The 23,036-nt window shown below is 38.8% G+C and overlaps 1 protein-coding gene across 11 annotated transcripts in view; it reads left to right on the forward strand.

Annotated features, from left to right (window-relative positions):
• The window catches only part of DNM3 (dynamin 3), a 649,041-nt gene that overhangs the window by 191,582 nt on the left and 434,423 nt on the right, over nucleotides 1-23,036 (forward strand). For all 11 annotated transcript variants that reach the window (XM_027564824.1, XM_027564820.1, XM_027564823.1 and 8 more), the window contains exons 3-4: nucleotides 5,173-5,322; nucleotides 6,942-7,145. In XM_027564824.1, the coding sequence (XP_027420625.1) occupies nucleotides 5,173-5,322; nucleotides 6,942-7,145 (354 nt within the window). The remainder of the gene's footprint in view (nucleotides 1-5,172; nucleotides 5,323-6,941; nucleotides 7,146-23,036) is intronic.

Genomic DNA, 23,036 nt, shown 5'->3' on the forward strand with positions numbered 1-23,036 from the left:
GCCCATGGACGGAAGAGCCTGGTAGGCTGCAGTCCAGGGGGTCGCTAAGAGTCGGACACGACTGAGCGACTTCCCTTTCACTTTTCACTTTCATGCATTGGAGAAGGAAATGGCAACCCACTCCAGTGTTCCTGCCTGGAGAATCCCAGGGACGGGGGAGCCTGGTGGGCTGCCATCTATGGGGTCGCACAGAGTCGGACACGACTGAAGTGACTTAGCAGCAGCATACCTAACCAGAGACAGAGGTTGGAGTTCCTGTATCTGAATTCCAAGATAAAAGCATTTTCAGAAGTCCAGGAGTAAATTTAAATCTAATTTGAAAATTGCATTGATTTTACAACTTTCTGAAAGGGTCTTAGTTTCCTAAAGAGAAAGCAAGTAGGCGCCATCTAGTGGCCACAAGTGTGTTGAGCTTCCCTCGTGGCTCAGCCGGGAACACATTTCTGTTACTTGAATTATTGATTAGCAATGAAATTGAAAATGTAGCCCTTGATCCAGAAGCTTCTTTTAGAAAAAAATTATATTAACATAATAATTATGATAGGCAGAAGTTCTCAAATTTGAATTTTCCACAGGCTATGTTGAACTGAATAGTTCTGTCTCCTTGCTATGAGAAAGTACCGTTCTGTTTCTTCTAAATTATTGATGACTCACTTTTGCTTATTAAGCTTTGTTTTTCAGAATCTGGCATTTATTGTTCCTCTTTACTTTTCTTATTGTTTTATCTTCTACTCATCCTTAAACTTTTACATTGGTACTGGCCTAGCCGCTGAATGAGTAAATCAAGTCTCTGCTGCTACTGCTAACTGCTGCTGCTGCTAAGTTGCTTCAGTCGTGTCCGACCCTGTGTGACCCCATAGATGGCAGCCCACCAGGCTCCACCGTCCCTGGGATTCTCCAGGCAAGAACACTGGAGTGGGTTGCCATTTCCTTCTCCAAAATAAAGTTTCTAAGAATTTATAATCTTATAAAAACAGCACTTATGAGGGTAAACATGTAAAAGAAGATGCCAAATGATGTGGTGATCTCTTCAGGCCAGACCTCTGAAGCCTGCTGAAGCTTAATTGTTGTGTATACTTTCACTGTTGAGGCATAAACCACATCTTGTAGTTGTCTCCCTATTGGCCTTGCAATGTAGTGGGTGAAAGTTAAATATTTACTGTGGTAATGGTAGAAAGACTACCAATAACTGTCTCAGCTGAGCCCAAGATATCTGGGCCCAAGATACTTTAGCCTTAGTCTACATTTGGTGGAGCATTTTTTTCAGCTGGCTGTTAGAGAAATTAAACTATTTGTTAAGACTTGTTACCTTGTAAAATTATAACATTTTTAGGTCTACTAGTATCAGTTCCCTTTTCTTTTGAGTTGTGTTGCTTATCATTTACTCTATATCTTTGGAAGCAGATAGAGAAAGGGATAGTACAATAGTTTTAAGATGCTACTGAAATTTTAAAAAATAACCAATTTTCTCTTATATAGTTATTTTAGAGTTTTTCCTTCTGCCTACATATAGTGATTTTTTTTTTTTTAGATTGCAGATAAATAGTTTCTTTGTAATATTGTCTTTTTTCTTGAGAAAAATATCTTTTAATTGCAGAAATGGATGTGGTATTTTGAATAGTATATTTTAAAGCTAAAATATTTCATATATTATTTCCTTTTAAAGGGTAAAACAAACATCGTTTCTGAATCTTCTTGCTTTCTGAAGCTGTATTTACATAATTTAGCATATGTTGTTGCTCGGTCACTAGGTCACGTCTGACTCTTTGTGACCCCATGGACTGCAGCATGCCAGGATTCCCTGTTCTTCACTATCTCCTTGAGTTTGCTCTAACTCACATCATTGAGTTGGTGATGCCATCCAACCATCTCATCCTTGGTCACTACCTTTTTGTTCTGTCCTCAGTCTTTCCCAGTGAGTCAGCTCTTTGCATCAGGTGGCCAAAGTATTGGAGCTTTAGCATAAGCATCTGTCCTTCCAGTGAATATTCAGGGTTGATTTCCTTTAGAATTGACTGGTTTGATCTGCTTGCAGTCCAAAGGACTCTCAAGAGTCTTTTCCAGCACCACAATTCAAAAGGATTGATTCTTTGGCGCTCAGCCTTCTTTATGGTTCAAGTCTCACATCTGTACATGACTTCTGGAAAAAGCATAGCTTGGACTATAAGAATCTTTGTTGGAAAAATGATGTCTCTGCTTTTTAATATCCTAATCTCTAGGTTTGTCATAGCTTTTCTTCCAAAGAGCAGGCATCTTTTAATTTCATGCCCCACCATCTGCAGTGATTTTGGAGCCCAAGAATATAAAATATGTCACTGTTTCCATTTTTCTCCCTTCTATTCGCCATGACATAATGGAACCGGATGCCATGATCTTCATTTTTTGAATGTTGAGTTTTAATCCAGCTTTTTCACTCTCTTCTTTCACCCTTACCAAGAGGCTCTTTAGTTTCTCTTCTTCTGTCATTAGAGTGGTATCATCTGCATGTCTTAGGTTGTTGATATTTCTTCCAGCAATCTTGATTACAGTTTGTGAGTCATCTAGCCGGCATTTCACATGATGTACTCTGCATAGAAGTTAAATAAGCAAGGTGACAATACACAGCCTTGATGTACTCCATTCCCAATTTTGAACCATTCAGTTGTTTCTCGTGAAGTTCTAACTGTTGCTTCTTGACCTGCATACAGATTTCTCAGGAGACAGGTAAGGGGATCTGGTATTCCCATGTCTTTAAGAAATTTTCCAGTTGTGATTTACACAAAGGCTTTAGCATAGTCAATGAAGCAGAGTATATGTTTTTCTGGAATTTTCCTTGCTTTCTCTGTGATCCAGCAAATGTTGCCAATTTGATCTCTGGTTCCTCTGCCTTTTCTAAATCCAGCTTGTACATCTGAAAGTTTTCGCTTCACATGCTGCTGAAGCCTAGGTTGAAGGATTTTGAGCGTTACTTTGCTAGCATGTGAAATGAGTGCAATTGTACAGTGGTTTGAACATTCTTTGGCATTGCCCTTCTTTGGGAATGGAATGAAAACTGACCTTTTCCACTCCTGTGGCCACTGCTGAGTTTTCCAAATTTGCTAACATATTGAGTGCAGCACTTTCACAGCATCATCTTTTAGGATTTGAAATAGCTCAGCTGGAATTCCATCACCTCTACTAGCTTTGTTTGTAGTAATGTTTCCTAAGGTCCACTTGACTTCATACTCCAAGATGTCTGGCTCTAGGTGAGTGACCACACCAGCATGGTTTTCCAGGTAATTAAGACCCTTCTTGTATATTCTTCTGTATAGTTCTATATAGAAGAACTTCTTGCCACCTCTTCTTAGTCTCTTCTGCTTCTGTTAGGTCCTTACTGTTTCTGTCCTTTATCATCCCTATCCTTACATGAAATATTCCCTTGATAGCTCCCAACTTTCTTGAAGAGATCTCTAGTTTTTCCCATTCTATTGTTTTCTTTTCTTTTCTTTTTTAACATTGTTCACTTAGGAAGGCTTCCTTATCTCTCCTTGCTATTCTCGGGGACTCTGCATTCATTTGGGTATATCTTTCTCATTCTCTCTTGTCTTTCACTTCTCTTCTCAGCCATTTCTAAGGCCTCCTCAGACAATCATTTTGCCTCCTTGCATTTCTTTTTCTTGGGGATGGTTTTGGTCACCACCTCCTTTACAATGTTATGAATCTTAGTCCATAGTTCTTCAGGCATTCTGTCTACCAGATCTAATCCCTTGAATCTATTTGTCCCCTCCACTGTATAATCATAAGGGATTTGATTTAGGTCATACCTGAATGGCCTAGTAGTTTTCACCATTTTCTTAAAATTAAGCCTGAACTTTGCAATAAGGAGTGCATGATTGGAGTCACAGTCAGCTCCAGGTCTTGTTTTTGCTGACTGTATAGAGCTTCTTCGTCTTTGGCTGCAAAGAACATAATCCATCTGATTTCGGTATTGACCATCTGATGATGTCCATGTTAAGAGTTGTCTCCTGTGTTGTTGGAGAGGGTGTTTGCTAGGACCAGTGTGTTTTCTTGACAAAATTCTATTAGCCTTTCCCCTGCTTAATTTTATATTCCAAAGCCAAACTTGCCTTTTTACTCCAGGTATATCTTGACTTCCTACTTTTGCATTCCAATCCCTTGTGATGAAAAGGACATCTTTTTTTTTTTTTTTGGTGCTAGTTCTAGAAGGTCTTGTAGGAGATCTTCATAAAATCGACTTCAGCTTCTTTGGCATTAGCGGTTGGGGCATAGACTTGGATTACTGTGATGCTGAATGGTTTGCCTTGGAAACAAACCAAGATCATTCTGTTGTTTTTGAGACTGCACTCAAGTACTGCATTTCAGACTCTTTTGTTGACTATAAGGGCTGCTCCATTTCTCCTAAGAGATTCTTTCCCACAGTAGTAGATATAATGGTGAAAGTACAAGTGAAGTCACTCAGTTGTGTCCAACTCTTTGTGACCCCACGGACTATAGTCCACCAAGCTCCTCTGTCCATGGAATTTTCCAGGCAAGAGTACTGGAGTGGGTTGCCATTTCCTTCTCCAGGGGCTCTTCCCAACCCAGGGATTGAACCCAGGTCTCCCGCACTGCAGGCAGACGCTTTACTGTCTGAGCCACCAGGGAAGCCCAGATATAATGGTAATCTGAATTAAATTCGCTGATTTCCATCCATTTTAGTTCACTGATTTCTAAGATGTCAGTGTTCACTCTTGCCACCTCCTCTTTACTATTACTTGATTCATGGACCTAACATTCCAGGTTTAGCATCCATCATGTTAAAGTGGTGATATTCAGAAAGGACATGCTAATAGGATTAGTAAGTAGGCTTTTTGTATATCCCAGCTCTAACTTCTTTGAGAATTGGTTGCTGTTATTTGTTATATCATTTGGAGGGCCAAAATTCTCTTTATTTAATAGGCTTTGCAGTTTAAAGACTGCTTTTAATAGTTAATTGCTAATCTGAAAATTAGCAATTCTGCACCATTAGCATTTGTACTGTGTTTAACATTTCTCAAGTGTTAACTGTGCTTTTTAGTTACCTCCATGTTCTCTCATTATGATGGCTGAAGAGGCAATATTGGATACTTTGACTTGTAATTAAAGAAGCATCGTTTCCTTATAATTACTGCAAGAGTACCTGAATTTTAGGTTGTATTAATTTGTCTTTTATAGAATATGCTGAATTTCTACACTGCAAAGGAAAAAAATTTACAGATTTTGATGAAGTTCGCCATGAGATTGAAGCTGAAACAGATCGAGTAACTGGAATGAATAAAGGCATTTCCTCCATACCTATTAATTTACGAGTCTATTCCCCACATGGTAAGTAAAATAACAAAATTCCAAATTCTTGTCCTCAAAAAATTTTACTATGTATGTTAATTAACATACATTATTTATGTAAAATGGCTTTTTTAAAAAAATTTATTTTATTTTTAAACTTTACATAATTGTTTTTTTTCTCTCAAAAAATCTTGGTGTGTAAGATTGTGCTTAGGTACTTCAGTAAATGATATAATCCAAACAGCTCATAGAATTATTTATGGGAGTCAGGAGGAGATAATTTGTAAAAGAGAATTGAGTACATTATTTTACAAAGTTTTGTTTATGTATATTTTAAACTTTTAGAATTCTAAAGAAGAATGCATGAAAACTTATATTTTTAGTATCTTCAGCTTTTGCAAAAATCTTAGAGGTGCTTGGTACTATGGTTGAGTTTTCTTTAATGAATATTCTTTCAGTCCTATATATTCTTATTTATTCTCTTCCTGAGGAATCAACTGTGATTTTTTCTCCCCAGACTGTCAAGAAAAACTTATAAATTAGATAACCAATTCTTGGTGGGTAATACAGAATAAACAGCCTCCAGAATGACTAAGATTTTGGTGGGACAGATTTTCATCTCTAATCTTCTCCCCAGTTCTGTTGCTTTTAAATTGGACCATGAAATGCTCAATTATGACTTCCCAAGAGGACTTGGGGAGAAGGAAATGGCAACCCACTCCAGTGTTCTTGCCTGGAGAATCCCAGGGACGGGGGAGCCTGGTGGGCTGCCGTCTACGGGGTTGCATGTAGTTGGACACGACTGAAGCGACTTAGCAGCAGCAGCAGCAGCAAGAGGACTTGGAGCTTTTGTGTATAGAGAGAACAATAGCCAGGTCAGGGCTGGAGTCACTGACTTAGTAGTTTCCTGGGTTTCCAGAATGGTGCTCCATGAGTCTGGCTGTAGAGGCTGCACACTAACTTAATGACTAACTGCTTTCCAATAAGCTAAGCGACTTGTTGCTGTTGTTTAGTCGCTAAGTTGAGTCTGACCCTTTATGACCCCATAGACTGTAGCCCACCAGACTCCTCTGTCCATGGGATTTTTTAGACAAGAATACTGGAGTGAGTTGCCATGTCCTTCTCCAGGGAATCTTCCCCACCCAGGGTTTGAACCCATGTCTCCTGCATTGGCAGGCATGTTCCTTACCACTCAGCCACCTGGGAAGCCCAGGCTAAGTGGCTAACACTTTGTAAATAATGCATAATGCTTTTAAAAGGAAGGACAGACCTTACTCTGAGCATTTTTACACCATTTTAAGGGAAGTACAAGATAGACAATATATTCTCTTATTGTTCCGTGTTTGAATTATAGGCCCCTAGTTACAAACATGGCAACTCTCTGAGAAAGCTATTAGGTATGCAAATCAGCGCTTCTTAAATTATGTTAAAATGATCATTTGACCTAGCACAATCATATCATAAAAATAGAGAAAATTTGCAAGGCCAGTTTGAATTCTATCCTGTTTTATTCTATGCACATGAGTTGGAACCCTTCAGATACACATTATATAACACTCAGCTTGTTTCATTTCTAGGAAAATAACACATGATTCTGCCTTGTTGATATCTTTCAGCATTGATGGTACATGTAAGACATTTTTTTTCCGTTTCCACAGTGTTAAATTTAACCCTGATTGACCTGCCCGGAATTACTAAAGTGCCCGTGGGAGATCAGCCTCCAGACATTGAGTACCAGATCAGAGAAATGATTATGCAGTTCATCACACGGGAGAACTGTCTGATTCTGGCTGTTACCCCAGCCAACACTGATCTTGCAAACTCAGATGCGTTGAAGCTAGCGAAAGAAGTTGATCCTCAAGGTGAGTGTGTGGCCCATTAGATGAAAGGGAATTAGTTTCAAATGTCAAGAGTTTGGGTATATTTCAAGATAATACAAAATCTCATGACTTGATTTCATTATCAGTTAAATTGTTGTTACTTAGTTGCTAAGTTGTGTCCAACTCTTTTGCAACCCCATGTACTATAGCCTGCCAGGCTCATCTGTCCATGGGATTCTCCAGGCAAGAATACTGGAGTGGGTTGCCATTTCCTTCTCTAGGGGATCTTCCTGACCCAGGGATTGAATTCACATCTCCTACTTTGCAGTAGAATTCTTTACCATTGATCCCTTTTCAGTTCAGTTCAGTTCAGTCTCTCAGTCGTGTCCGACTCTGTGACCCCATGAATCGCAGCATGCCAGGCCTCCCTGTCTATCATCAACTCCCAGAGTCTTTACATTAGCCATTATTAATGTTGTTAGCTCTTTTGTATTTAAGATGCTAAAAGAAAAATAACTGGGGAATATAGTCTAAACCTATATACCTGAGACTGGAGCTTGAAACAAAGCGGGTGGAAGTTCCAGGTGGCTAGATGGGGAACATCACTGGGACTCCTCTTTCAGCATTAGTGGCTTGGGAGAGCCAGAATATGGATTGGGGCTGGAATCTAGTTATAAAAATGATACTAAAACCCCTGTCTCATAAGCATTCTTGTCCTGAAGAGACAAGATCAGGCTATCTGATGGAACAGAGAAAGCACTTCCATCCGTGGAGTCTAGAGAGTGCAGCACAGTCATATCCTTGAGAAGTCGACACTTACTTCAGCTGAAACTTCATCAGTTCAGTTGCTCAGTGGTGTCTGACTCTTTGCGACCCCATGAACCGCAGCACGCCAGGCCTCCTGGTACATCACCAACTCCCAGAGTCCACCCAAACACATGTCCATTGAGTTGGTGATGCCATCCAACCATCTCATCCTCTGTCGTCCCCTTCTCCTCTTGCCCCCAATCCCTCCCAGCATCAGGGTCTTTTCCAATGAGTCAACTCTTCTCATGAGATGGCCAAAGTATTGGAGTTTCAGCTTTAGCATCAGTCCTTCTAATGAACACCCAGGACTGATCTCCTTTAGGATGGACTGGTTGGATCTCCTTGCAGTCCAAGGGACTCTCAAGAGTCTTCTCCAACACCACAGTTCAAAAGCATCAATTCTTTGGCACTCAGCTTTCTTTATATGCCAACTCTCACATCCATACATGACCACTGGAAAAACCATAGCCTTGACTAGATGAACCTTTGTTGACGAAGTAATGTCTCTGCTTTTGAATATGCTATCTAGGTTGGTCATAACTTTCCTTCCAAGGAGTAGGCGTCTTTTAATTTCATGGCTGCAGTCACCATCTTCAGTGATTTTGGAGCCCCCAGAATAAAGTCAGCCACTGTTCCCATTGTTTCCCCATCTATTTGCCATGAAGTGATGGGACCAGATGCCATGATCTTCGTTTTCTGAATGTTGAGCTTTAAGCCAACTTTTTCACTCTCCTCTTTCACTTTCATCAAGAGGCTCTTTAGTTCCTCTGCACTTTCTGCCATAAGGGTGGTGTCATCTGCATATCTGAGGTTATTGATATTTCTCCCAGCAATCTTGATTCCAGCTTGTGCTTCATCCAGCCCAGCATTTCTCATGATGTACTCTGCATATAAGTTAAATAAACAGGGTGACAATATACAGCCTTGATGTACTCCTTTTCCTATTTGGAACCAGTCTGTTGTTCCATGTCCAGTTCTAACTGTTGCTTCCTGACCTGCATACAGGTTTCTGAAGAGGCAGGTCAGGTGGTCTGGTATTCCCATCTCTTTCAGAATTTCCCACAGTTTATTGTGATCCACACAGTCAAAGGCTTTGGCATAGTCAATAAAGCAGAAATGGATGTTTTTCTGGAACTCTCTTGCTTTTTCCATGATCTAGCAGATGTTGGAAATTTGATCTCTGGTTCCTCTGCCTTTTCTAAAACCAACTTGAACATCTAGAAGTTCACGGTTCATGTATTGCTGAAGCCTGGCTTGGAGAATTTTGAGCATTACTTTACTAGCATGTGAGATGAGTGCAGTTGTGTGGTAGTTTGAGCATTTTTTGGCATTGCCTTTCTTTGGGATTGGAATGAAAACTGACCTTTTGCAGTCCTGTGGCCACTGCTGAGTTTTCCAAATTTGCTGGGATATTGAGTGCAGCACTTTCACAGCATCATCTTTCAGGATTTGGAGTAGCTCCACTGGAATTCCATCACCTCCACTAGCTTTGTTTGTAGTGAAGCTTCATGGAGGAGTGCAAATGATATCCCCAGTCTATCTGCCACAAATATATATCCAGAAAGTTAAATGAGGCCTCTTTTTCTGTTACAGACCTGGCTTATTTTACAAGCTTATTTGTATTAAATACTGCTTAGAAATTGCCATATGAATATTCATGAATTTATCCCAAATGAACCTGATTTCTTACAGCTCATTTTAACTCCTGCTTTTAAAGATAGCCCATCTTTACCCCAATTTTTTATATACTGTAAACAGTAGTCCTAAGAACAGATTTTTTAAAGTTTGCAGATAATTGACAGATAACTTTGCAGAGAATTGATAATTTTGCAGGAATAGAGAAAATATTCAGTGCCATGGTATTCTACTTCCTTGTCTACTTTTGCATAGTGATGGCTAAAGAGAACAAATTCATTGCCTGAAAGCTCTTAAGTACACTTCTTGGCTTAGTTACTAGAAATTCCTTGCTAACCTCAGGGTTTATTATTTGTTTTTGTGTCCTAGTTTCAATGCTGAAACTCCTGAACATTGTTGTACTTGAGAACCCTCAGGTTTGCATGGTTATTAGGTCTCCACCAGAGACCCACTTTTATGTGCTGCTATCCTGAGGCTTTGGCTGGTCCTGGACATTACTGAAGCTCCAAAGGAAGAGGGTGAATTCTTGCCCACAGCAATAGTGTTCATATTTTTAGTAAAATAATCAAAAGAGAAAAGAAGATGCTGTAGGACTCAATGCAACTTGAGTTTAGAATATGAGATATAGAGACATAATATATTGGGGTTGACAAATACATTTATTTACCCTCTCTGTCTTCCCAACTTCATCCCACTGTGATTAGAGAACATACTTTGTGTCATTTTTGTCCCTTTACATTTATTCAGACTTATTTTATGACCTAACATATGGTCTACCCTGAAGAATGTTCCATGTGTATTTGAGAAGAATGTATTTTTTTCCTGTTGTTGAGTGTTCTCTTGATGTTTTCTAGGTGTATTGGTTTATAATGCCATTCAAATATTATTTCCTTCTTGTTCCTCTGTCTTGTTCTTCTATTATTGAAAATGAGTTTGAAGCCTCTCATTTTCAGATAAATTGTCTGTTTCTCCCTTCAAGTGTGTTGAATTTTGCTTTATATATTTTAAGACTGTTGTTAGGTGTATTTGTACTCATTATATCTTTTTGATGGATTGACCTTTTGATCATTATATAATGTTCTCTGTTTTCTCTAGTAACAATTTTGTCTTAAATTCTATTTTGTTTGATTTTAGTGTAGCCACTTCAACTCTTTTGGTACCTGTTAGCGACTTTACTTTCACTTTTCACTTTCATGCATTGGAAAAGGAAATGGCAACCCATTCCAGTGTTCTTGCCTGGAGAATCCCAGGGACGGGGGAGCCTGGTGGGCTGCTGTCTGTGGGGTCACACAGAGTCAGACATGACTGAAGTGACTTAGCAGCAGCAGCAGGAGCCTGGTATAACTATTTCCATCCTTAAATTTCAACCTATTTGTGTCTTTTAATATAAAATGTATGTTTTGTAAATAGCATATAGTTGGTTCAATTGTTAAAAAGCCTATTCAACCGTATCTTCCTTTTGATTGGAGTGTTAGTCCATTTCCATGTAATTACTGATAGAATTTATGGCTGTTGTTTTACTATCTTATGTATATATTATATATTTTTTGTTTTTATATTTCTTTATTATTGCCTTGTTCTTTTTTGTTAAAAATGTGTTTTCTAAAGTATTATTTTAATTACTGTGTCATTTATTTGAGTATTTTAAAGTTATTTTCTTAGTGATTGCTATGGGATTATAATTGATCTCTTAATTTAGAACAATCTAGTTTAGGTCAACACGAGCTTAATTCCAATAGTATACAAAATTTTTGCTTCATAGAGCTCCATTCCGTCCCTCTCCTTTGTGTTGTTATTATTACACAATTTATCTTTATACATCATGTGCCTATCAACACAGATATAATTATTGCTTTTGTAGTTTTCTTTTAAATCAGTTAGGAGAAAAAAAGTTACAGACAAACACAAATATATTATATTTTCTTTTACATTTATTTATGTACATTTGTCCCTTGATATCTATGGGGAATTGGTTCCAATACATATCTGAATCAAGTCCCTCATATAAAATGGCACGATATTTGCTTGTAGAATATACACATCCTCCCGTATACTTTAAATCGTCTCTTGATTACTTATAATACCTAATGCAATGTGATTGCTATGTAAATAGTTGCTGGTATGTGACAAATTCAAGTTTTGCTTTTGACAGCTTTATGGAATTTTCTTTGAATATTTTTGATCCATGGTTTGGTGAATCATGGGTATAGAAACAGTGAATATGGAGGGTCAACTGTAGTTACTTTTACCAACGTTCTTTATTGCTTTGTGTGGATTTTTTTTTAATGGATTGACTATTTATTTATGTATTTATTTAGGCTGCACTGTGTGGCTTGTGGGATCTTAGTTCCCTGACCAGGAATCCTACCTGTGCCCTCTGCAATAAAAATGCGGACTCTTTACTGGACTACCAGTATTCCTCCTTTGTGTGGATTTGCATTGCTGTCTGGTGTCTTTTCATTTCAGCCTGAAAGACTTCAGTTAGTATTTCTTGTAGGGTAAATTTGCTAGTGAGGGGTTCTTTTGGTTTTTATATGTCTTGGAATCTCTTAATTTCTCCTTAATTTTGAAGGAGAATTCTTAGTTCACGGTCTTTATTTCACCACTTTGAGCATGCCATCTTACTGCCTTTTGACCTCTATAATTTTCTGATGAGAAATCAGCTGTTCATCTCATTGAAGATCCTTTGAATCTTTTCTCTCTTGTTGCTTTTAAGATTTTCTCTTTGTCTTTTGCATGTTTGATTATGGTGTTTATAGGAATGAATCTCTCTGCTTTTTTATCTTGCTGGGAGTTTGTTGAACTTTTTGAATGTGTAGTTTAGTTTTCATCAAATTTTGGGCATTTTCAGCCATTATTTCTTTAACTATTCTTTCTTCCCATTTCTTTTCTTTCTGAAATTTCCACTAAATGTATGTTCACATGCTTGATTTACTCCTTTATTTTCTTCTTTTTTTCTATCTAATCCTCAGATGAGAGGAACAGTTTCAACTGACTGGTCTGAAGGTTCTTTTTTCTGCTTGCTCACATCTGCTGTTGAATATTTCTGGGAAATGTTTTTATTCCTATTATTTTAATTTCCACCTCCAGACTTTATTTTTTAAAACTAATCTCTATATTGATATTTGGTGAAATATCATTCTCTTACTTTTTTAGTTATTTATATATGACTTCCTTTAGTTCTTAAAAAAATATTTAAAATACCTGATTTAAAATCTTTGTCTAGTAAGGTTGATGTCTGGACTTCCTCAGAGACAGTTTCTATTGAATATTTTTCTGTGTATGAGGCATACTTTCTTCATACATCTTATAATGTTTTGTTGAAAATGGAATATTTTAAGTAGTATAATGTGGCACCACTCAAAATCAGATTCCTCTCCTCCTCCAATGTTTGTTTTTGTTGTTGGTTGTTGTTGCTATTTGCTTAGTAATTTTCCTGAGCTAATTCTGTAAAGTCTGTATTTTTTGTTGTTTGTGGTCATTAAAAAGTCTTTACTCAATTTTCTCATTGGTCAACTAATTATTGGACAGAAATTTTTTTAAATGCTCAGAGCCAGGAAGTATCCCAGCATTTGCTGAAGAATTTGACGTACATTTTGGAATGTGCCTTCAGTGTGCAGGCAGTTCACAGCTGTGCCTTAGTTTTCACTTTCTGCTTGTGTAGACCCTTAAGGTTAGCTAGAGATGAGAGTTTAGGGCTTTCTGAGATGTTTCCTGAGAATGTATGTAACCCCAGGCATGGCCTGCTAGATTCTAGATTATACAAAATTCAAAGGCCTTAATGGCCATCTCGTTCCCCAGATTTTCCTTTAAAGTTTTTTGGTCATCATCTTTTTTTTTTTTGCCCCAGCTCTTACTGCTGCCTGAGGCAGCTGTTATGTTAAACAATTGCCACTTAATGTTTTCCACATGCTTTCTGGGGGAAAAGGCTATTTTTAATGAGGAAACTCTGAGCCAGGTAAAATAAAGAAAAGCCCTATAAATGAGTATTTTAATTACTAGACAAGTTAAATAATTATACTTCTCTGAAAGTGGTACTTCTGATGTATTCCAACCCTGTTCTCGTCCTTCCAGTAGCTTCAGGATGCTAGTTTTTTTCACTATAATTGTGGGATTTTGGTCTTTAAGTTTACTGCAGAGCTAAGGAGAGGAGAATGGGAATAGGGAAAGTTGAAACATCACAAATCTTTCTGTTTTTCCTGAGATCCAGAGATTTTATTGAATAAATGCCCCTCACTTTGTTGTAAGCTTTTGATTAATTTTGAGACTTCTGAAAAAGTTGACTTTGACAACTATTGCCTGTATTATTGCTTTTATGAAGGAATGGTCTTTTCAGAGTTTCTATTCCACCATTCCTTATTCTAGTCCAATATTCTTTATCCTAATCCTATGTATAAGACATTATATGGAAATCAGGACATTTCCATATAAAAGATATTTGAGTTGAGATGATGAGGGCAATCTGATTGTGACATCTGTCACCCTGTTAGGCTTCAGGATTGATTTGGCTAGCTTGAAAGTCTGTTCTCATCACTTCATGTACACCTTTCCTGAAGTTTTGCCCTTAGCTAAAGAGGATGACCTATTTAGATAATAGAAGATCATTCTTTATTCAAGATATCTGAATTATAATCTTATCCACCAGGGTACATAATTATATAGTTTTCTGAGATATGGTCTATTTTAGGCAGTAGCTACTTTGCACTGAATTAAGCCTATTTGACATAGGCTATTTTCAATTAAGCAGGATTTGGATATATTTGAATATATACTTGAGAAGGAAGTTTCTGTTGATAAGTTAATTATAAATTATTTGCATAATGATCTTAAAAGTAAACTCTTTTTTCAAAGTAAGTGTTACTAAAATGCTGGGATAGAGTTATACATGTTTTATATTGAAATAAGCTTCATGATGAATTATTCTCCCAGTGTATGTGTAATGTCACAAATTTGTAGCTAGACAAAGGTTGAGCTTATATTTTGAGTAATTTGTGAAAAATGTTTTTACTAACTAAATGAGGATTTTTAGTAAAACTTCAAGAGGAATGACTATACTATTTAAAAGGTCAAATTCCTAATCATCAGAATGATATAATGTTTTAATATATTTTTTCCCAGTATAGTGGTCTTAAATTTTCAAATTACTTTTACATACTTTGATTTTAGTTTCACCAGAATACTTTGAGATTGGTTATGGTGAGGTCCTATTTTGGGGTGAGGACATTTGTTCAGGTGATCTGCGTGCATGCTGGCTAAGTTGCCTGTCAGATGTACGCAGTGTTGAATAACATACTTGCAACCACACAGTGTATTTGTGATATCTCCTTCCTCTTCATTTAGTGCTCTTTGCACTTAATCAAATCACTCTTCAATTAATTGCTTTATTAAATGGTATACATGGACATCACCAGATGGTCAACACTGAAATCACATTGATTATATTCTTTGCAGCCAAAGATAGAGAAGCTGTATACAGTCAGCAAAAACAAGACCAGGAGCTGACTGTGGCTCAGATCATGAACTCCTTATTGCCAAATTCAGACTGAAATTGAAGAAAGTAGGGAAAACCACTAGACCATTCAGGTATGACCTAAATCAAATCCCTTATGATTATACAGTGGAAGTGAGAAATAGATTTAAGGGCCTAGATCTGATAGATAGGGTGCCTGATGAACTATGGAATGAGGTTCGTGACATTGTACAGGAGACAGGGATCAAGACCATCCCCATGGAAAAGAAATGCAAAAAAACAAAATGGCTGTCTGGGGAGGCCTTACAAATAGCTGTGAAAAGAAGAGAATTGAAAAGCAAAGGAGAAAAGGAAAGATATAAACATCTGAATGCAGAGTTCCAAAGAATAGCAAGAAGAGATAAGAAAGCCTTCCTCAGCGATCAATGCAAAGAAATAGAGGAAAACAACAAAATGGGAAAGACTAGGGATCTCTTCAAGAAAATCAGAGATATCAAAGGAACATTTCATGCAAAGATGGGCTCGATAAAGGACAGAAATGGTATGGACCTAACAGAAGCAGAAGATATTAAGGAGATGGCAAGAATACACAGAAGAACTGTACAAAAAAGATCTTCATGACCCAGATAATCACGATGCTGTGATCACTGACCTAGAGCCAGACATCCTGGAATGTGAAGTCAAGTGGGCCTTAGAAAGCATCACTATGAACAAAGCTAGTGGAGGTGATAGAATTCCAGTGGAGCTATTCCAAATCGTGAAAGATGATGCTGTGAAAGTGCTGCACTCAATATACCAGAAAATTTGGAAAACTCAGCAGTGGCCACAGGACTGGAAAAGGTCAGTTTTCATTCCAATCCCAAAGAAAGGCAATGCCAAAGAATGCTCAAACTACCACACAATTCGATTCATCTCACACGCTAGTAAAGTAATGCTCAAAATTCTCCAAGTCAGGCTTCAGCAATATGGGAACTGTGAACTTCCTGATGTTCAAGCTGGTTTTAGAAAAGGCAGAGGAACCAGAGATCAAATTGCCAACATCTGCTGGATCATGGAAAAAGCAAGCGAGTTCCAGAAAAACATCTATTTCTGCTTTATTGACTATGCCAAAGCCTTTGACTGTGTGGATCACAATCAACTGTGGAAAATTCTGAAAGAGATGGGAATACCAGACCACCTGACCTGCCTCTTGAGAAATTTGTATGCAGGTCAGGAAGCAACAGTTAGAACTGGACATGGAACAACAGACTGGTTCCAAATAGGGAAAGGAGTATGTCAAGGCTGTATATTGTCACCCTGTTTATTTAACTTATATGCAGAGTACATCATGAGAAATGCTGGGCTGGAAGAAGCACAAGCTGGAATCAAGATTGCTGGGAGAAATATCAATAACCTCAGATATGCAGATGACCCCACCCTTACGGCAGAAAATGAAGAGGAACTAAAAAGCCTCTTGATGAAAGTAAAAGTGGAGAGTGAAAAAGTTGGCTTAAAGCTCAACGTTCAGAAAATTAAGATCATGGCATTCGGTCCCATCAGTTCATGGGAAATAGATGGGGGAACAGTGGAAACAGTGTCAGACTTTATTTTTTGGGGCTCCAAAATCACTGCAGATGTTGATTGCAGCCATGAAATTAAAAGGCGCTTACTCCTTGGAAGGAATGTTATGACCAACCTAGATAGCATATTCAAAAGCAGAGACATTACTTTGCCAACAAAGGTCCATCTAGTCAAGGCTATGGTTTTTCCTGTGGTCATGTATGGATGTGAGAGTTGGACTGTGAAGAAGGCTGAGTGCTGAAGAATCGATGCTTTTAAACTGTGGTGTTGGAGAAGACTCTTGAGAGTCCCTTGGACTGCAAGGAGATCCAACCAGTCCATTTTGAAGGAGATCAGCCCTGGGATTTCTTTGGAAGGAATGATGCTAAAGCTGAAACTCCAGTACTTTGGCCACCTCATGCGAAGAGTTGACTCATTGGAAAAGACCCTGATGCTGGGAGGGATTGGGGGCAGGAGGAGAAGGGGACGACAGAGGATGAGATGGCTGGATGGCATCACTGACTCGATGGACGTCAGTCTCTGAACTCTGGGAGTTGGTGATGGACAGGTAGGCCTGGTGTGCTGCGATTCATGGGGTCACAAAGAGTCGGACACGACTGAGCGACTCATCTGATTTGATCTGATAGATGACAGAACACAGGGTTTTGAAACTGATCTGTGACTTCCTGGTTATATATTCTTGGACAATCTGTTTAACTTTTTTGAACTTTATTGCCTCAACTCTAAAATGACATGCAATGATAATAAACCTTACTTTAAAAGGTTGCTATGGTAAGTAAATAAGGTAAATTTGTCTGTAAAGACAACTCTTAGTCTAAATGGCTAGTCAGATGCTAGCAATTGTTTTCCTTTTGAAAATATTCATGGGACACTACTTTGTTAAATAATTTTTTTGTTTGTTTGCACCGCACAGCATGTGGGATCTTAGTTCCCTGACCAGGGATGGAACCTGTACCCCTTCAATGAAAGCGCGGAGTATTTACTGCTGGATCACCAGGGATGTCCCTGTTCTTTTGTTTATTGTGCATCAGTTATAGTAATAGTAAATGTGTAAAACAATCAGTAGTATTCTGTAATCCAAACTGTTGCCTACAGGAATGTGAATTAATGAGACTTGATAACAGAATTGTGAAAGAATTATTTTGAGTATTTTAGTAATGTGTCATAAAAGTTAAAATAATTTCAGATTCACCAGCAAATTACTAGATTAACTTTAGGTGAAAGAAGACCTTAGCTAGGTTGAGTCTGGGGTTGGGTGGAAGGAGGATTATCCTTAACCTGGCTTAGTGTGTTTAAGGCATTGTGCCAACTGCTGCTCACAGATACAGAGTAAAAGGGGCAGACTTGGATTCATAACATGGGTTGATATGATTCTCACCTTGGTGACTACCTTGCATTGATTTCTCTAAGAAATACTTCCTCCAGCAATTTAGAAGTTTTACTCAGGTGTCTTAAAAATTCAGTCACTGCCTTTGTTAGCCAATTCATTAATTTGTTGTTCAACATTCATTCATCAGGCGTCTATTGAGCCCAGCAAAGTGCTTGTGTTCAATAGTGTTAATTCTACATGCTGGACCATCTAGTAGGATGCTAGACTAGGTAGATGTACAGTACATATTTCTAATTATTTTTGTGACTCTTCACTACTTAAAAAATAAGCTGTTTCCATGGCATCTTCTCTTATTGTGGGATCATAAAAGTTCCCCTCCCCCCTAAAAAAAAGTTTATAGAGGACCTGCTTTATGAAATGAATACTTTTGTACTTTAGGGGATGTGATTTGGTCCTCAACATATATTATTAATTCAAGTGAAATGGTAGTGTAATAACACTATGTGTCATATGTTATAACCACAATTATCTGTAGGGTAGGTAGCATTGCTCAGTTTTATGTAAGAGAAACTAAGCTTAGAGACTTATGCCATACCTCCTGGAGAAGGTCTCCATTAGCCCTACCAGAGAGCTGCAGAGTAGGCGACCCACAAACTAGAGAACAATTATACTGAAGGAGTTCTCGCACTGTTGAAAAAGTTCTAGGCCCACAGCAGATTTCCCAACTTGGGGATCCAGCAAAGCAACTGAGAACCCCCAGGGAATTTGACTTTGAAGGCCAGTGGGATTTGATTACAGAACTTGCACAGAACTGGGGAAACAAAAACTCTTGGAGGACACAAACAAAACCTTGTGAGTACCAGGACCTAGGAGAAAGGAGCAGTGACACCACAAGAGAGTGAGCCAGACTTGCCTGTGAGTGTCTCTCCAGAAGACGCATGGGTTGACAGTGGCCTGCTGAGGGGTCAGGGGCACTGACTACAACAGTCCTGGGAGCATGCTGGCACAAGGCCTTTTGAAGGAGGTCACCATCACCCCTACCATAGATTGGCCTCAGGCCAAACTACAGGAAGGGAACACAGCCCCACCTATCAGCATAAAATTGAATTAAAGATTTACTGAGAATGGCCTTGCTCACCAGAATAAGGCCCAGGTTTCCCCACAGCCAGTCCCTCCCATCAGGAAGCTTGTACAAGCCTCTTATCCTCATCCATCATAAAAGAGTCAAAGCAAATACCACAGTCACAGAAAACTAACCAAACTGATCACATGGATCACAGCCTTGTCTAACTCAATGAAACTAGGAGCCACGCTGTGTAGGGCCACCCAAGACAAACAGTTCATGGTGGAGAGTTCTGACAAAACGTGGTCCACTGGAGAAGGGAATGGCAATCCACTTCAGTATTCTTGCCTCGAGAACCCCATGAGCAATATGAAAAGGCAAAGAGAAATGACACTGAAAGATCAACACCCCGGGTTGGTAGTTGTCCAGTATGCACTAAAGAAGAGAGGAGAAATGGCTCCAGAAGGAATGAAGAAGCTGAGCCAAAGCAGAAACAAAACCCAGTTGTGGATGTGTCTGGTGCTGAAAGTAAAGTCTGATGCACTGAAGAACAATATTGCATAGAAACCTGAAATGTTAGGTCCATGAATCAAGGCAAATTGAAAGTGGTCAAACAGGAACAAGATGGCAAGAGTGGACATCGACATTTTAGGAATCAGTGAACTAATAAAATGGACAGGAAGGGGTGAATTTAATTCAGGAGACAATTATATCTACGACTGTGGGAAAGAATCCCTTAGAAGAAATGGAGTAGCCCTCACAGTCAACAAAAGACTCCAAAATGCAGTACTTGGGTGCAGTCTCAAAAATGACAGAATTATCACAGTTCGTTTCCAAGGCAAACCATTCAGTGTCAAAGTAATCCAAGTCTATGCCTAAACCACTTATGCCAAAGAACTGAAGTTGAATGGTTCTGTGAAGACCTACAAGACCTTCTAGAACTAACACCAAAAAAGATATCCTTTTCATCATAGGGGATTGGAATGCAAAAGTAAGAAGTCAAGAGATACCTGGAGTAACAGGCAAGTTTGGCCTTGGAGTACAAAATGCAGCAGGGCAGACACAGTTTTGCCAAGAGAACACAATGGTCATAGCAAACACCTTCTTCCAGCAACACAAGAGACAACTCTACACACCAACATCACCAGATGGTCAGTACCGAAATCAGATTGATTATATTATTTGCAACCGAAGATGGAGAAGCTCTATATGGTTAGCAAAAACAAGATTGGGAGCTAATTGTGGCTCAGATCATGAACTCATTATTGCAAAATTCAGGCTTAAAATGAAGTAGGGAAAACCATTAGACCATTCAGGTATGACCTAAGTCAAATCCCTTATGACTATACAGTAGAGGTGACACAAAGATTCAAGGGATTAGATCTGATAGACATAGTGCCTGAAGAACTATGGATGGAGGTTTGTAATATTGTACAGGAGGCGGTGATCAAAATGATCCCCAAGAAATAGAAATACAAAAAGGCAAAATGGTTAACTGAGGAGGGCGTACAAATAGCTGAGAAAAGAAGAGAAGCAAAAGGCAAAGGAGAAGCGGAAAGACATACCCATCTGAATTCAGAGTTCCAAAGAATAGCAAGGAGAGATAAGAAAGCCTTCCTCAGTGATCAAGGCAAAAAAAATAGAGGAAAACAACAGAATGGGAAAGACTAGAGATCTCTTCAGAAAATCAGAGATACCAAGGGAACATTTCATGCAAAGATGGCCTCAATAAAGGACAGAAATGGTAGACCTAAGAGAAGCAAAAGATATTAAGAAGAGGTGGCAAGAATACACAGAAGAAATACACAAAAAAGATCTTCATGACCTAGATAACCATGATGGTGTGATCACTTACCTAAAGCCAGACATCCTGGAATGGGAAGTCAAGTGGGCATCACTTAGGAAACATCACTATGAATAAAGCTAGTGGAGGTGATGCAGTCCAGGTGAGCTATTTCAGATCCTAAAAGATGATGTTGTGAAAGTGCTGCACTAAATGCCAGCAAATTTTGAAAACTCAGCAGTGGGCACAGGACTGGAAAAAGTCAGTTTTCACTGGAATCCCAAAGAAAGGCAATGCCAAAGAATGTTCACACTACTGCCAGTTGCACTCATTTCACATGCTAGCAAGGTAATGAGAGTGTTAATAGCCTTGGTAGGGAGGTCAGAGGCCCCCAAACTGCAGAAGGAAATAAAACTGCAAGTGGCAGATGTTTTTATTATTTTCTCTTCTTATCCTGTGTTGCATGGTGACACCTGATCCACCTGAACTTTATCTCAAACCTTGTGCTAACCAATGCATTTTTCTCATGGAAATGTCTTTTTTAAGCTATGCTGAACTATGTATTTGTTTGGAAATCTGCTTTTCTTCAAGATTCATGTCAGTTTTTTTATGGCCTGGGATGACTTACCTTGTGCTAATGTTATCTCAAAATGCATGTTGTGGGTGAGGCACCTGATGCAAATTTCTCAGTTTTGAGGCATTTACTTTCTCTTAATTAGCAGCATTCTAATAGGTATATAACTCCTTTCTAAAAACTGGCAAGGAGTCATTCTTTCTGTCCCCTTCTGATGTCTATGTCAGAAGCTTTCTGTATCTCTTTTATACTTCCATAAAACTTTATTACACAAAAAGCTCTTAGTGATCAAGTCTTGTCACTGGCCCTGGATCAAATTCCTCTCCTTTGGAGGCCACAAATCCTGGTGTCATTCACAGATGGTAGCAGCTACCTTTCAGTAATGCTCAAAATCCTCCAAGTTAGACTTAACAGTATGTGAACCAAGAACTTCCAGATGTACAAACTGGATTTAGAAAAGGCAGAGGAACCAGAGATCAAATTGCCAATATCTGTTGAATCAGAAAAAAAATGAGAATTCCAGAAAAATATCTGCTTCTTTATTGACTATGCTAAAGCCTTTGACTGTGTGGATCACAACAAACTATGAAAATTCTTAAAGAGATGGAAATGCCAGACCATCTTACCTGCCTCCTGAGAAACCTTGTATGCGGGTCAAAAAGTAACAGAGGCAGACATGGAATAACAACTGGTTCAAAATTGGGAAAGGAGTACGTCAAGGCTGTATATTTTCACACAGCTTATTTAACTTTTATGCAGAGTAAATCATGAGAATTGCTGGGCTAGATGAAGCACAAGCTGGAATCAAGATTGCCAGGAGAAATATCAATAACCTCAGATATGCAGATGACACCACCCTTTGGCAGAAAGTGAAGAGAAATTAAAGAGCCTCTTGATGAAGGTGAAAGAGGAGAGTAAAAAAGCTGGCTTAAACCTCAAAATTAAAAAAACGAAGACATGGCATCTGGTCCCATCACTTCGTGGCAAATAGATGGGGAACAATGGAAACAGTGACATACTTTATTTCCTTGGGCTGCAAAATCACTGCAGATGGTGACTGCAGCCACAGAATTAAAATATGCTTTTCTTTGGAAGTAAAGCTATGACTAACCTAGACAGCATATTAAAAAGCAGAGACATTACTTTGCTGACAAAGGTCCATCTAGTCTAAGCTATGCTTTTTCCAGTAGTCATGTATGAATGTGAGAGTTGGACCATAAAGAATGCTGAGCGCTGAAGAATTGATGTTTTTGAACTGTGGCGTTGGAGAAGACTCTTGAGAGTCCACTGGGCTACAAGGAGATCAAACCAGTCAATTATAAAGTAAATCAACCCTGAATATTTATTGGAAGGACTGATGCTGAAACTCCAGTACTTTGGCCACTGATGTGAAGAGCATTAGAAAAGATCCTGATGCTGGGAAAGATTGAAAGCAGAAGGAGAAGGGGATGACAGAGAGTCAGATGGTTGGATGTCATCACTGACTGGGTGAACATGAGTTTGACCAAGCTCTGGGTGATAATGAAGGACAGGAAAGCCTGGTGTGCTGCAGTCCCTGGGGTCACAAAGAGTTGGACCTGACTGAGTGACTGAAAGATGAAGCTTCAAGAAGCTATGGAACTCGCTCATGGTTATAATAGCTGGTGAGTAGCAGAACGTGATGTGAGCCTACCTTTCTCTGATATAATGGTCTCCTGAATTAAATTCACCC

The sequence above is a fragment of the Bos indicus x Bos taurus genome, chromosome 16 (genome assembly GCF_003369695.1).
Source record: "Bos indicus x Bos taurus breed Angus x Brahman F1 hybrid chromosome 16, Bos_hybrid_MaternalHap_v2.0, whole genome shotgun sequence".
Lineage (NCBI taxonomy): Eukaryota > Metazoa > Chordata > Mammalia > Artiodactyla > Bovidae > Bos > Bos indicus x Bos taurus.